The 13,467-nt window shown below is 36.1% G+C and overlaps 1 protein-coding gene across 2 annotated transcripts in view; it reads right to left on the minus strand.

The window, feature by feature from the left end:
- Positions 1-13,467, minus strand: part of LOC135418091 (gamma-aminobutyric acid receptor subunit pi-like) — a 47,804-nt gene that overhangs the window by 11,206 nt on the left and 23,131 nt on the right. For both annotated transcript variants that reach the window (XM_064662991.1, XM_064662992.1), the window contains exons 4-7: positions 12,087-12,154; positions 10,632-10,849; positions 9,920-10,002; positions 5,363-5,500 (exon numbers count right to left, since the gene is read on the minus strand). In XM_064662991.1, coding sequence (XP_064519061.1) covers positions 5,363-5,500; positions 9,920-10,002; positions 10,632-10,849; positions 12,087-12,154 — 507 coding nt within the window. The remainder of the gene's footprint in view (positions 1-5,362; positions 5,501-9,919; positions 10,003-10,631; positions 10,850-12,086; positions 12,155-13,467) is intronic.

Below are 13,467 nucleotides of genomic sequence, written 5' to 3' on the forward strand. Positions count from 1 at the left end.
GGCTTCCTTGTCATGCTAGGTCATTCATTTTCCGATAATGCCATTTTTCTTTGGCATCTGTTTCCAGCTGATGGCAGAATGCTGTATCTCTGATCTTTTCTGCAGCATCTCTCACCAGCAGGTGGTCCCAACGGAGACACCTGAAGGAAGAACTGATCCTCTGTAAATCCTGTCAGCAATTCCTAACTTCCACTCTAAGTGTTATGGGATGGGAGCATCTTCCCCACAGCTACTTCCGTGGACTTTTTGCTGAACTCTACTCCAGTAAAAGACTGCTCCACATCATTCTTTATGTAAGAAGCACTTTGGTATCCTGCACAGGGGCATGCAGTCAGGCACAAAGAGCATACTTTTCTCTATCATGAATTATTTATGCTAACCCCTTGGGTGTCTGCTAAAATGTGTGATGTACATCTTGCACAAGCACGTCAGTAGAATTCTACCAATGCATCGTTTTCTTCTCTTCTTGCGTCTTTTAAGGGCATGCTACAGGAAAGCTTTAAATAGATTTTACTGGCTTAACTATACACTAAAAATGTAGTTTTCAGTATATAATTTTTTTATTGCTTGTTTACAACGAACATATGCATTAAGGAATTATTATGTCCCCACTCTTACACAACAAATAAGTTGTACAACTGAAATACAATTATCTGACTGCTGCAGGATGCTAAATGTGTTGATACATATTGTTAATATGCTATTACAGCTCCTTTGTCCCCCCTCAGACAAAAATCATTTTTTTGTTCTTCATAGTTTAGATCTTATAAACTAACTCTTTTCTTACTTGCTTTTCAGAAGTGAACTAGAAGAAATCAAAGCTCAGGCCAGGCTACTCAACATGTGTTTCATGTTCATGAAAATGCTTCACAAAAAGTAAGTTTGAAATTCAAATTTCCTAAGAATGAAGCAAACCCTTTCACGTAGTGTTTGTCGGCAGGTATATTTATCCATTTAGCTTACCTATAAAAACACCAGAAAAACTATGCCACAGGAAGTTTTCCAAGTGTCCATCTCTATGTATATATATACTACAAGGAACTTTGCAGAAGTTAACAAAAAATGCCTCCTAATATCCTTCTGTTTCATTCATTGCATTTCAATATGTTTTTATGTTACTGCAACTTTTTCAATGCATTTACCAATTTTTTTTTCTAAATTGTTTTACATTGCAGAATTATCTCAAAAACAACTCAGGATAGAAAACTGAAGATGAGCCTGTAGGACAAAGCAAGGTAGTGCCTGTGTTTGGAGAGGAAGAGACTCTGACTGATGAACATTCACTCTTTGTAGAGTCTGTTATATTTATACACTCTCATACAACTTTTGCAGTCTGTATATTTTGTATCCATTTTGATTTCAGATCACTAATTATAAGTGACAGCAACTTGTTACTGGCTTAATTGTTACCTCCCCCCTGAGAAGCTCATAATGTGGTGGCCAGGGGACCACAGAGCTTCCGCACTGCATAGTCAAATGAGAACTGATGGGCTTCTAGCCTGAGAAGGCTAAAACAGGATTTGTGATAGACATCAAAACCCTGGCAGTGACTGTGGACAAGAACAGCAGCCAGCTGCCTTTGTGCTCTCTTTTTAATAGAGCAAATATCTTGTCTATGTGCATCAAGGAGCTGAGACTCACTTTATGCTTCTGCCTCTTCTTTCCCTCTGTTCTGCCAAAATAATACCTTTTGAATACGGCAATTTGTTGACTTGACATTTTTGAAGTGAGGAAGTGCAATGAGAGCCCTGATTGCCTGACACGTCTCTCTCTGCCTTCTGGGCTGAAGACTTAGCTTTAGACTAGACCTGAGCAAGCTGAACCTCTTCATTCCTGCTGCCACTGAGGAATTAGCAGGAGGGTTGCAGTAGCGAGAGTAAGACTTAAGGAAAGATGCTGGAAAAAAGCTATCAACAGCCAATTACCCTGAAGTTTTAAATTATGTTTTTGCTTCTTTCTCCAACTAAAAATGGTAATTGAGATTAATTAGCTATCACTTGCTGTGAAAATAGAAGCATTTATTGAGTGGGAACACATGGGGTCTGTCCTGTGCCCAGTACTGCTCACTAGCAAACAGAATGACATACCAAGTGTCTGTTGAGAGTGGAGTGTTATGTTAACACACTGGAGAACAGGATTAGAGCTCAAAAATACCTGAACCATCAAAAACCAAGTAAAACAAGATGCAATTCAAAAAAAGCAAGTACAAAGTCCTGCACTCAGATGGGCATTACTCATTTCCAGAGATCAGGAAATATGTGGTCTCAGGGCAATAAGGAAGACAGAGAAGTAGAAGGAATCACAAGCTGAACAAGGTCAAAAATGCATGATTATTTTTTACAAAAACAAATACCAACCTAGAATGGATAAAGAGGAACAGAGTTCATGGAACACATTAAGTAAACCCTTCCATCCATCTGATGGGAACAGGATACCCAGTTTTGGTTGCTGCGTATCAGCAAAGATATGAGAAATCTGATGGGAGAACAATAGCAAAAAGAGGATATCTAGAAAATTGGTTATATAAATTAAAAAAGAGGAGAGTTGTTGGTCTGAAAAAATATGTATCTGTGTTGAAACAGTGAAGGCGCCGCTGAAAAATAGCAAGGCATTTGTCTACAATATCCACATAATGGGTTTGAAATGCAGCAAGGGAGATCAAGATTAGACATGAGGAAAATATGCGTGTAATAAACACCAGGAAAAAAAGATCATCTAGGGAGGCTGTGAAGCAGGCACTTTGGAGGTTTGTCTGACTTACTCCTAGAAACATCTGTCAGGAAGTAGGCTGTAGATATAGATGACCTTGCCCCGCGACATGAGAATAGACTCAATGAATTCTTAAAGTGTATTCCAGCCTTATTTCTATGATTGTTTAGACAAAAAGCTAGGCTGTAACAGTCCTTCATTGCTTTTATGTTTTTCCAATAAGAAAAGCAAGCTTTTTATATCAGTATTTATTACTCTGAGAGTGCAGGTGGTGTTGGCAGGACACCTAAAACAAAAACCCAGCACCCCCTGATGAAGATACACAGTGTAAGAGTGTATCAGTGTATGCAGAATGAGGACTATAGTTAAGACATGTAGGAAGTGTTTCTAACAATTACTTTACCCATGTCTAAAAGGAAATTGTTCTGTATCAAAACAAAGTCAACACCAAAACCTAGCCAGCAATCTACCTAACATTATTTAAAGTGACTTACTATTATGTCATTACAATAATGTGATTACTATTATGTGGTACATGCTGTTCTGCAAACAAGATTAATTCACAGTGTCCTTTTCTTAAATTTATTGAAGTTACTTATGCAGGAATTTTGCTGACTGCATTTTAAATTTGGCTCTGTCAGTGGCTGTATGTGAACTTAGGCTTTGCACTGTTGCACAATATTTCACTTGCACAGCAGCTGTACTGTCTGTTCAAGTTCACAGAGTATCAAATCCTGATTGCTTTTTTCGCTGCGTTAGGAAATACTGCACACAGCTCTTCTCTCACAGCTAGCTTAAGCCTTTTGAATTTTAGCAGTTATAAATAACTGTTATTTATAATGTAATTGTTATTTATGAAATACTCTCATCTATTAATGGCATTAAGGAAATGCAAAGCATAATTTTTCACTTCAAAATTGACTACATAGCTCCATAATTTGGTTACTTTTTTCTTTTAATATGGGCTACAGTAGGCACCACTTTCCAAAAAAATCTGTACAAAACAACACCTAATTCAGAATGACTCAACAGAAAATTAAGAGGATTAGGAGATTTAATTTTATGCAGTATGTAGTACTTAGCACTTGATAGCATGGCTTTCTTGAACAGGAGAACTGAAACAAGGAGGTGTGAGAAATTTAAATCGAATTAAGTTGCATGTGTTAAAACGTATAATTAAAACAAGTGGCTTTTGACTTGATACATATGATTCCTGCCAACACAAAGAGAGAAAGACAGCATCATTTACTGGAACAAGAGTACAGTTCATCTGATCACACCTGGTCAGCTCTAATTGGAAACTGGCTTTAGTCTACTCAATCAAAAAAACCCAACAACAAACGAAAACAAAAAAACAACCAACCAAAACCAAACCAAACCAAATTTTTTTTTTTTTTTTGAGTCTTGATTCTGTGATAGAAGATGGCAGGAATTAAGTAGGTTTTCTCTTCCACTTTCCTGTATGGTGAACAGGTTCTAATAACCTTCTGGGCAGAACAGCAGTAAGGATTATTCTTCTTTGATTGAACCTGATGCTGCTTACCCACAAGCTGTAAGAAGGAGGAAGGCAGGCAGATGTCATTAAGAAACTCTGTATTAAGAAACTCTGTAATCCTACAGTCTGTTAGTAGGTATTTAATTTCTACTTTTCTATCCACTTAGACAACTTTGATTTTTAGCCTGAATTTAGATCACAGGTTCCTTCATGTTGTGTTATTAAAGCAGAAATACCCAATAATAGAACAGAGAAACTATATTTCTGTGACTCGGAATTAGTAACATATCCTCTGGTGAAACTGCAGTTTTGAAGGATGTGTGTGTCTTGAGTTAAATATTACCCTTTTGGTGTGTGTGCTGACTTGAGAGAGAGAGAAACTGAGCACACGGTGAAGAGCAGCAATGAAGGACCTAAGGGTAACTCAAAGAGCATAAGGCAGGTTTGGCAGGTCTTGAAATCTCCAAAAGCCCTTTCAAAATCTCTGGAAAATAAATAGGAACACACCTTTTCCTGAGGTTAAGTCCTGCAGTTAGAGGAAACTTTCTAGAGCAGTTTCCTAAGATTGGCAGAAGAGCAGATCTGTGGAAATGCCCTTCCCTGGGCAGAGGAACCTCAGGTTGAGCAATCTGCACTCTGCTGCCACCAGGCTGGGCAGAGGCTGCCACAGATAAAGAACAACTCCTACAAGCAGTAGACATGAAATTCAACTTCCTGCAGTTGTTAAAGCACCCAGCATATTCTTGGAACTTCCATAGATGAAGAGACTTTTGACTTTCCTAATAAAGCCAGAGTGGCTGTTCTGAGCTGGGTACCCCAGGGTCCCTGGTCTGTCTCCAATTTAGATGCTCAATTTACAGACAACTCTTCTTTCACACGAGCTGTCCCTGACATTAAATGGAAGAAGTAGTAGACTACTTGTTTATAATCCTTTAGATAATGTGTAGCCTCCAAGATAATGCTCAAAAACTCTCAGTCTTTACATTAGCTGGATCTCTGCTTGTAATATCTGGAAAAGTATGGCTTCAAAAATGTAATTATTAGAATATGAAAACTGTCATCCTAACAGAAAGCAGTGTGCTCTGTTCCTTAATGCTGCTCTGTTTCCAGAGCCATATCACAAACTGTACCTAGAAAGTGCTACAAGGTTGTTTTTACCTGTCTCATATACAGCCTCAGACACGGAGGTAAAGTGGTCTTCTACTGTGTATTGTGCCAGCCGGAGTGTGTCCAAACCTCGAACTGAATCATTTCCTCTGGTCCAGTAAAACATGACATCATTGATGTTATAACCCCCTGTAGTGATACACAAGCCAACAAGAGTGTTTATTTTATGCAACAATTTGTGTTGAGCACACTTATGGTTCAGCTGTTTCTTATTTGTCTGCCTGAAAGTACAGTTAGACATAAACAACGACAAGTTTTGGCAGAACGTAATTCCTGTTCACAACAAAACTCCCAATAACATGCAAAGTCTTATAAACTGAAAGCTGACATTTTTGGGGGTGGTCTTTTTGTATCTTTTATTTCAGGATAGATGACAAACTAATAAAACAGATTAGTACCACATGGTATTCTAAAGGCAAAAGCTTTAAAGAAATGGAGCTTTTATGAATTACAGCACTGCCAGCATTTGCACTACACATGAAACGTGCCTTCTCTTGCATCCCAAGATGTTATTTTGTGGTGCAGTGCATTTGGTCCTCATTCCCACAGAAATTAAGGGGTGAGGAGAGCAGCAGAGCTGCTGATTGCTGGTGCTGTGCTCTGACCTGGGCTTGAATCGTCACTTGAGATGATGTTTTGGCTTAGGAGCTTGAATACTTCCCAAGGACACCAGCTTAGAAGCTGATGTTTCTGCAGGCTCAACAGCGTGGCATGCTCCAGGGGCCCCAGGAGGTTTCCTCTTAACCTTCAAATAGTAATTAGGAGCTGGATGAATCATCTATCAGAAGGCAACTGTATTTTGCACACACTTGTCAATATGCAGCACAGTCATAGCTAAAATACCTCTGTAGCTTTTCCCCATTATATGAAAGGCAGACACTTTACAGACTAGTGTATATGATTAATTCAAGATTATGTTAATGTAATTTACATGTTAACAGGGAGCATTTGAACATCTTTTTCTTCAGCTTACTTAGATCAATCATTCTTGTATTTGACAGACTTATATTGTGCAAGTTAATAGCTAAGCTTAGGGAACAGAAACATGAGCAGATGATTATTTTTAGACATCAGTCAACTGTAAGTAAATTACAGTGAGACAATAAGGCAATACATTACACAAGGGTATATGCTGCAAAAAGAACAAAGCTCTAGAATCACAGAAAAAATGATGTTTTAAATTTTTTTTTAAAAAGCACCTTCTAATATTCTTAAGATATTGGCTTTATTTCTTGCAATGACAAACCAAAACCGATTTCTTACAGCCCTTTCATGTAGGAAAAAACCAAGTTCAGAAATTTCATTGTAAGGAAACAGTGGACTGGTTACCAATTAAAATGACAATTTTACCTGGAAATTCTTTCTCCACTCCTTCTTTAAAAGTAAATTTTGTTTTAATAACACTGGCACTTATATGAAAAGGGATCATGACCTGGAATCTCTGCTCACATTATCATATTTGTAGCAATTAAAGCCAAAATAGCATTGTGTCAAAAGACTAAGTCAAAAGCATGTGTATCCAAACTAAGTTCTCAATTCCCTAAAACCACATGCTGGGAAAATTCCCAGATTTGGGAGATGTAAAATAAAAGTAACCTATAAACAAATGCTTGCATTGTCCTTAGTCAAAACTAAGAGGTTCATAAAAGAAGTTTTTATGCATGACTCCAGACATGGATTCATTTTACTTCCCTTCAGTATAAAGAACTGCAGACATTTAAATAGAGTCCAAAGAACTAGAGATAACCACAGCAGATTCCTTTTTGTTTTTCAAGACATTCAGTCTTCCAAGTTGTGTGAGATGGGAGAAGTTTTTGATGCCCACACGGACAATAACAAGCATATCTCGAAATGGAGACTGTCTTGCTTTTGTTCCAAAATATTTTCATTAGCTGAACAATTAGTAGGTTTTGGTGATGCTTCCAATGAAAATTCTTTGAGAATAATAATTCCAAATTTTCATGAAGAGAGCCTTCCCAATAGACAGTAAAGTTAAATAGCACAGTGCTCCCTCTGTGCAAAGTTGGTTTTTATTCAGAGGATTAATATTTTACTAATTATAAAATGTTTTAGAAGTTTATAGAGACAAAATCCTTAAGCCATGTTATTTGGCTTTTACAAGTAATCTTTATTCTCTTTACATGACCCTGAGTTTTCATTCTAACTAGTTCCTCAAGCCCAAAATTCTCTTTCCTGTACATCGTTGATACAGTATGAGCTGCTAATGTCAACAGGGTTAATTACAGGAATAGTAAATTTGGAATTAAACATTCATAATGCCTAATACAAATTAGTTTCTTTACCTTTCTGTTGCTAATTTTAATTTTCCCTGATTGTCAAGCACAAGTTAAGTGCCTTCACATGCCTCTTCACTGAATAAATGGTAAAAGACAAGTTCAAAAAGGAAATAAAATTTCAGAGATGGGCCCAAGACATGAATATGTATTCAGACTGGAGGCCTGGGCGGGGTGAGGGGGAATGGAGAAAAAACCTTCAGCCCAGAATGAATGAATAGTGGCTTTCCCTGCCACATGGCAGAGAGCATGAACCTCTCTGGCAGCACCAAGCAAGACAGGAGCCCTCCAGTTTCCCAAATGTCACAGCAGCCATATCAACAGAGACTCAGTGACAATTTTCTGTTTGCTAACATACGCCAGTACTACCTTCTAAAGAGTTGCAGTAACAGGGGGAAAAAAAATAGGCATTTTGGCCAAAATGTGTTTTGCTATGTAGAAAGTATAAGTCAATTAAAATTATTAACTAGTAATAGCAGAATAGTATGTTGTAGAGGTCAGTAGGGATGCTTTACTGTGTAAAGCCATTACTTCATAATATCTCGATAATCACTTAATAAAGGGCCTAACACTTTGTTTCAGCTCAAATTTTTGCAATATATTTTACATTTTATTTATTTTCCTTATAAACATCAGTATGTGTGTGGATGTGCGTGTATGTTTGCACTCACAATTCTTAAAATCCAGGTAATGGTCTTTGCAAGCAGTATTCTAGGATGGTGTCATTATTCATCTATAAATTACCGTAGCTTATCTCATGAGGAAACAACCCCCATTTCTAGCCTACCCAAAAGAAAGGACTGTAGTGCACTGAAAAAAAAGGGCCACAGCCAAAGGCACGCTCTTTCCTTTTTGTATTTATTGCTTTTAGCTGTTTTCCTCAAAACTAAACTCCATTGCAATCGGAGCATTTGTTAGGACGTGACTGTGTTTTCCCTTTGGACAGGAAAAAGCTGTTGAAAAAGCAGATGGAATCAATCTGAAAAATGCTTGGTTTTAATTATAGGGGGAATTCTCTTTTTTTTTTTTTTTAATTCTGTCAAATAAATTGTAAGTTCCTGTGGGACATATATTTCATTATGGAACTAGAGAAAATACTAAATGACTCATTAGGCATTGCTGTTGATTTAAATCCATATACACTGATTTACCAATATGCTCTTCAAAGGAAAATAAATTAGAGACAAATTCCAACTCTAATTCAAATCATTATTTGTTAAACAGATCTTATAAAACTGCTTATCTAGAGGGACTCCTGTGTGAAGAAGGTTTTTGGGTTCATTTCCCTTGTGTTTCTGTCTAAAATGAAATTTTACAGCAATTTTCTAATTGGTCATTATCAAGAAGAGATAAAGAACACACACACACACTCCTGAAGAGATACAGAATAAAATCTGACAAGTACTGAAAAGCCTTCCAAAAGATTTTGAGTATGCATTGGTACATATTTAAATATATATATTTTCATCTTACAGAATTGGTTATCATTTTATGTTATTCCATGCAAAAATTATTTTGTAGAGTCTTGTCATATGAATAATAGCAAACAGTTAACTATAAAAATGCATGTTTGGGTGTTTGCAAAGTAACCATGTCTACAAAGTATTAGAGAGCATATTTTAAAGAAAATATGAGGACATCGGTTGATAAAATGAGAAAGAATACTTAGTCTTGGTCCATCAATTGATAACATTGTCTCCCAGGGCACTGGTACAGTGGCAACTAAATAAGTCATAATAAACCTGTTTCCATCAATCTCAGACCTGTCCGTGCAATTACATTTTTTCAGTATGAAAATAGTAAATTATTAAGATGAACTATATGTCTTACAAATAAGCCTTATTCTAATTTTTTTCTCTCCTAAAGGAATTGTATCTCAGGGGAAAAAATTACACGCTCTCTGAAAGAGAAAAAAAATTTCCTCATCTGTGCTAGAAAATGCCTGCTCACAGAACTCCCTCTGAAGACCAACAGAGTAACTGCAGGATGCACTGCAAAACCAAGCCTGTGAGAATCTCCCGATGTTTTGCTTAATCATTAATGGCATTGCAGCATTTCAGTAGTGCCATGCTATTTTCAGTGATGTCTCATGTAGATATCCTTGCACACAGATTCTATTGTAATTCAACAGGCACTGGTCACATTATGTCCATTGCCTTCTTTGAAAATTCCAGCCACCCTGATAATATCTAGCATTAAAAAACCACAAATATTTTTCTAGTTGTATAAAAGGAATAAGGATTAAGGGTCTTACAGCTTTCCAGTTGCAAAGTACATGTCTGTTTATCCATTGGATATTTAGTCAGATCCATGCTGCATGATACGGTTGTGGTGATCCTTGAAAAAAAACCAGTTTGCTAATTATTAACAGCATAAAGTAAAAACAAAAAAAATGCTATGCATCCTCCTTGAAATAATATTTGCAGGCAAATACCTACTGTGAGGGAAAACACCCTATTATTTACTGGTATCTAATGTGCAAGAATAATAGCATCCCAAACAGGAAAACACTCCAGATGATTCGGGTTTAGCAGCAGTCTAAAAAGGGCACTGTTTGCTCCCTTCTCACTTACAGTGCACATTTTCCTTTGTTATTTTGTAATATATTTTAAGATTTGGTTATATTTATCAAAACCTATAATAAAGAATAATCCACAATAAATAATGCAAGTCCATCATCACAGCTTGCCTTCCCCTTCATTGCAAACAACTGGAAATGCAACATCCAATTCCTGTATTTGGTCTACATGAAAGCAAAAGGGTCTAATTAGGGAAGAAGAGAAGATCTATTATTACATTTAATAATTTATTCATATTGGCCAATAATATTATTATTCATAGAACTACAAGGCCATGCATATTCTACTTTTACAAATAGAACCATTTTCTTAAGCAAAAAATACGCTGACCTGGAAAGTTTAAAATGTAGATGCCAATTATAAAGGCTGACACATGGATATACACACCGTATAGCATACAAGACTGTTCCATTAGGGTATATTCTTATAAGACGATTCTCAACAGTGACATCATGAAGAAAAGACCTTTTTGAATCCACTATGAATGTATCTGGTACCCAAAGCATTTCCACAAGCCGACCATCTAAGCTTAAACTCTTATTACCATCAAAACAAAGTCTCTCATCAGTCCATCTCTGCCTTAGAAATATGGTAGCTGTGTAGTCCTGAAAGAGAAAAAACCAAAATTATCATACAAAGGAAGCCTGTGTTGTATTCCATTTTACAGAAATATAAGGAAACAGCTGTTGCGCACAAATAAGCTGTGACTCTCCATGTCCAACAGCAGCTGTACTGACTCTCATACTGACAAATTTACTAGCACTCAATGTGAGGTGGTAGATTTTGTTCTTATAGTAAAAGCTGATGGCCTGAGTCTGGGGCTATAAATCAGCTGAAGTCATTGGAACTTTGTAAGCAGATAATCTGGCTCTGTAAATCTTTAAATTTTAGAATTATTTATGTAAGTGGTTCCAAACATAATTTTGGTTGCATAAACTACTAAATAAATAATGATTTTTTTTTTTAAGAACACTTTGGAAAAAATTGAATAAATTCAGATAGACAAAAGAGGTTAGTGAAACAAGAATCATCATCTTTTACCACAATTTATCCTTTTAACATCACAAAGGAAACAGTGGTACCAAATTTATCAAGACCTTGAATATAACGTTCAGCCAATTCCCCTTCAATTGAGATATGCCTTGCAGTCCTACGTTAAAATAACACTATTTCCTAACATGTTTTAAATCAACTTTTGATTTTATGGAGTGTTTTTATCAATATTATAAATTCATCTGAAGTTCTAACCTTACTTCCCCCTTTCTAAATAGTAACTAATAATTACTAATACACTAATATTTAGTAGCTGATTAATGAATTTTGGCTTTTATTTTATGTACAAATGGAAGATCTTTAATTAGAAAATATATTCCAATTCATAGTTTGTTCAAAAACAAATGATACAAATTTCATGAAACACAGCTGGAATAAATTAATGTGTGACAGTAAAAATAGAAGAGAAAAACAGTCTAAGTTCAGCTGTGTCTAATCATAAGGAAAGACAGTGACTTCAAAGGCTCATGAATACATCTTCATTTTTCTAAAATGCATAAAGATTTAGACATTTAATCTGGAAAATAAATACTGATCCACATGCCTTTCATTAAGATTAATACTCAGTAGCAAAGCTCTGTTTGTATCTGTGAGAGGTGTAATTTGCAGCTGCATTTCTATATTTATTATAGTGCTATAAACTATATCTGTAGTAAAAAATAAAATTCCAGCTCCTAACCCACTTTGACTTCACAAGGAGACAAGCCCAAAGTCACATTGCCAGCAGCTGTAAGCACAAGACATTAGCTTATCAAGCAGAACAAAAAAAGACTGCAAAAGCTACAATACCATATTTATTTCTGATATTGTATCAATGCTTGCAATATCCATACTCATTCCAACTGACACAGGACCATCTGCAAAAAAAAGAGGAAGTCAGAATGTAGCTCATAGTTCTTTCATACTCAGTTTTCAGGAGAACTGGCTACAAAATCTTCCAGGGTTTTTTTCTAAATGTTTAGAAGCTTTCTTAAGAAAGGAAATATTTCTCGAACTTAAATTATGCAAGAATTCTAATATTTGTAATGAAAATGTAATACTTTTAGGCTAACAGTGTCTTAGTTTTAATAAACAGGCTTTATTTCTTAAATACTTCCCAGTTTATATGATTTTTCCCCAGAAAACACTGGGGAAAGTGTTACACAATAAGGTGTGGAAGGCAAAATCCCCATGATACATCACACTCTTCTACTCTGAGGTGCAGAGCAGTGGAAAGAATTCTTCCAGTTGCAACATCTGGTCCATCAGATGTTAGTAGACTAAGAAGTTTCACCTGGCCATGTCACATGGTTAATATCCAGATGGCACAGCTGACTGACTTTATTAACTGCTCATTTAGGAAATTATTGTATATATTGTGCCATTGCATTTTAACATTTTGCTTTCAACCACTAGCAGTAAACTTGGGATATTTGCATTTCTAAAGGAAAACTAGTAATTTAATTTTCCTTTTAATATTAATATGAACTGAAGGCTTATTCAGTGTGATTAATACCTTACCTAAGTAGCTGTTATTGTAATGTTAGTATGCTCAGATTCTCGTTTCCTTCTGAACATGCATTTCACAGTATTGGAAGGAAGATCACCAGCTGTGCATTTTAAAATGCAGAATTTGTGCAGAGCTTTCACAGAAACATTATTCCTGGTTGCGTATGTGCAGAAAAATTAACAGAGCACTTGTACAAGGAAATTAATATTAAATAAATGCATCTTTCCAAGCAATTGAGAAGCAAAGGATACAGTACTGAGAAACGGAGAAATATTTTAGGTAAGGTCTACATAACTGATAGTGCCCATATATTACAGGCACACTGCTGAAAGCCCCTCATGGCTCCTTGTAATGCTCTGTATGCAAAGCTCCTATATGGCCCCAAATGGCAGAGGAAGATGGAGTCGAACTCTACCCGCCCTGAGTAACACTAAGGAAAAAATATATCATTCTAAGTCACATAACTGTACTAGTATTTTTATTTTTTCCAAAATAGTTTCTATTTGCAATGCATATGTTAAAGTCATTAAGCACCTATCACTCCTGAAAAAAATCTATAAATCCTTTGTTTTGGACTCAGTTGAAAGTTTAAATATAAAGCTCCAGCTTAAAGCAGGACTGTAGGTTTGCAGCATGCCCAGATGGTAACCCGTGTGTTTATTATATACTATAAAATTTTAT

The sequence above is a fragment of the Pseudopipra pipra genome, chromosome 8 (genome assembly GCF_036250125.1).
Source record: "Pseudopipra pipra isolate bDixPip1 chromosome 8, bDixPip1.hap1, whole genome shotgun sequence".
NCBI lineage: Eukaryota > Metazoa > Chordata > Aves > Passeriformes > Pipridae > Pseudopipra > Pseudopipra pipra.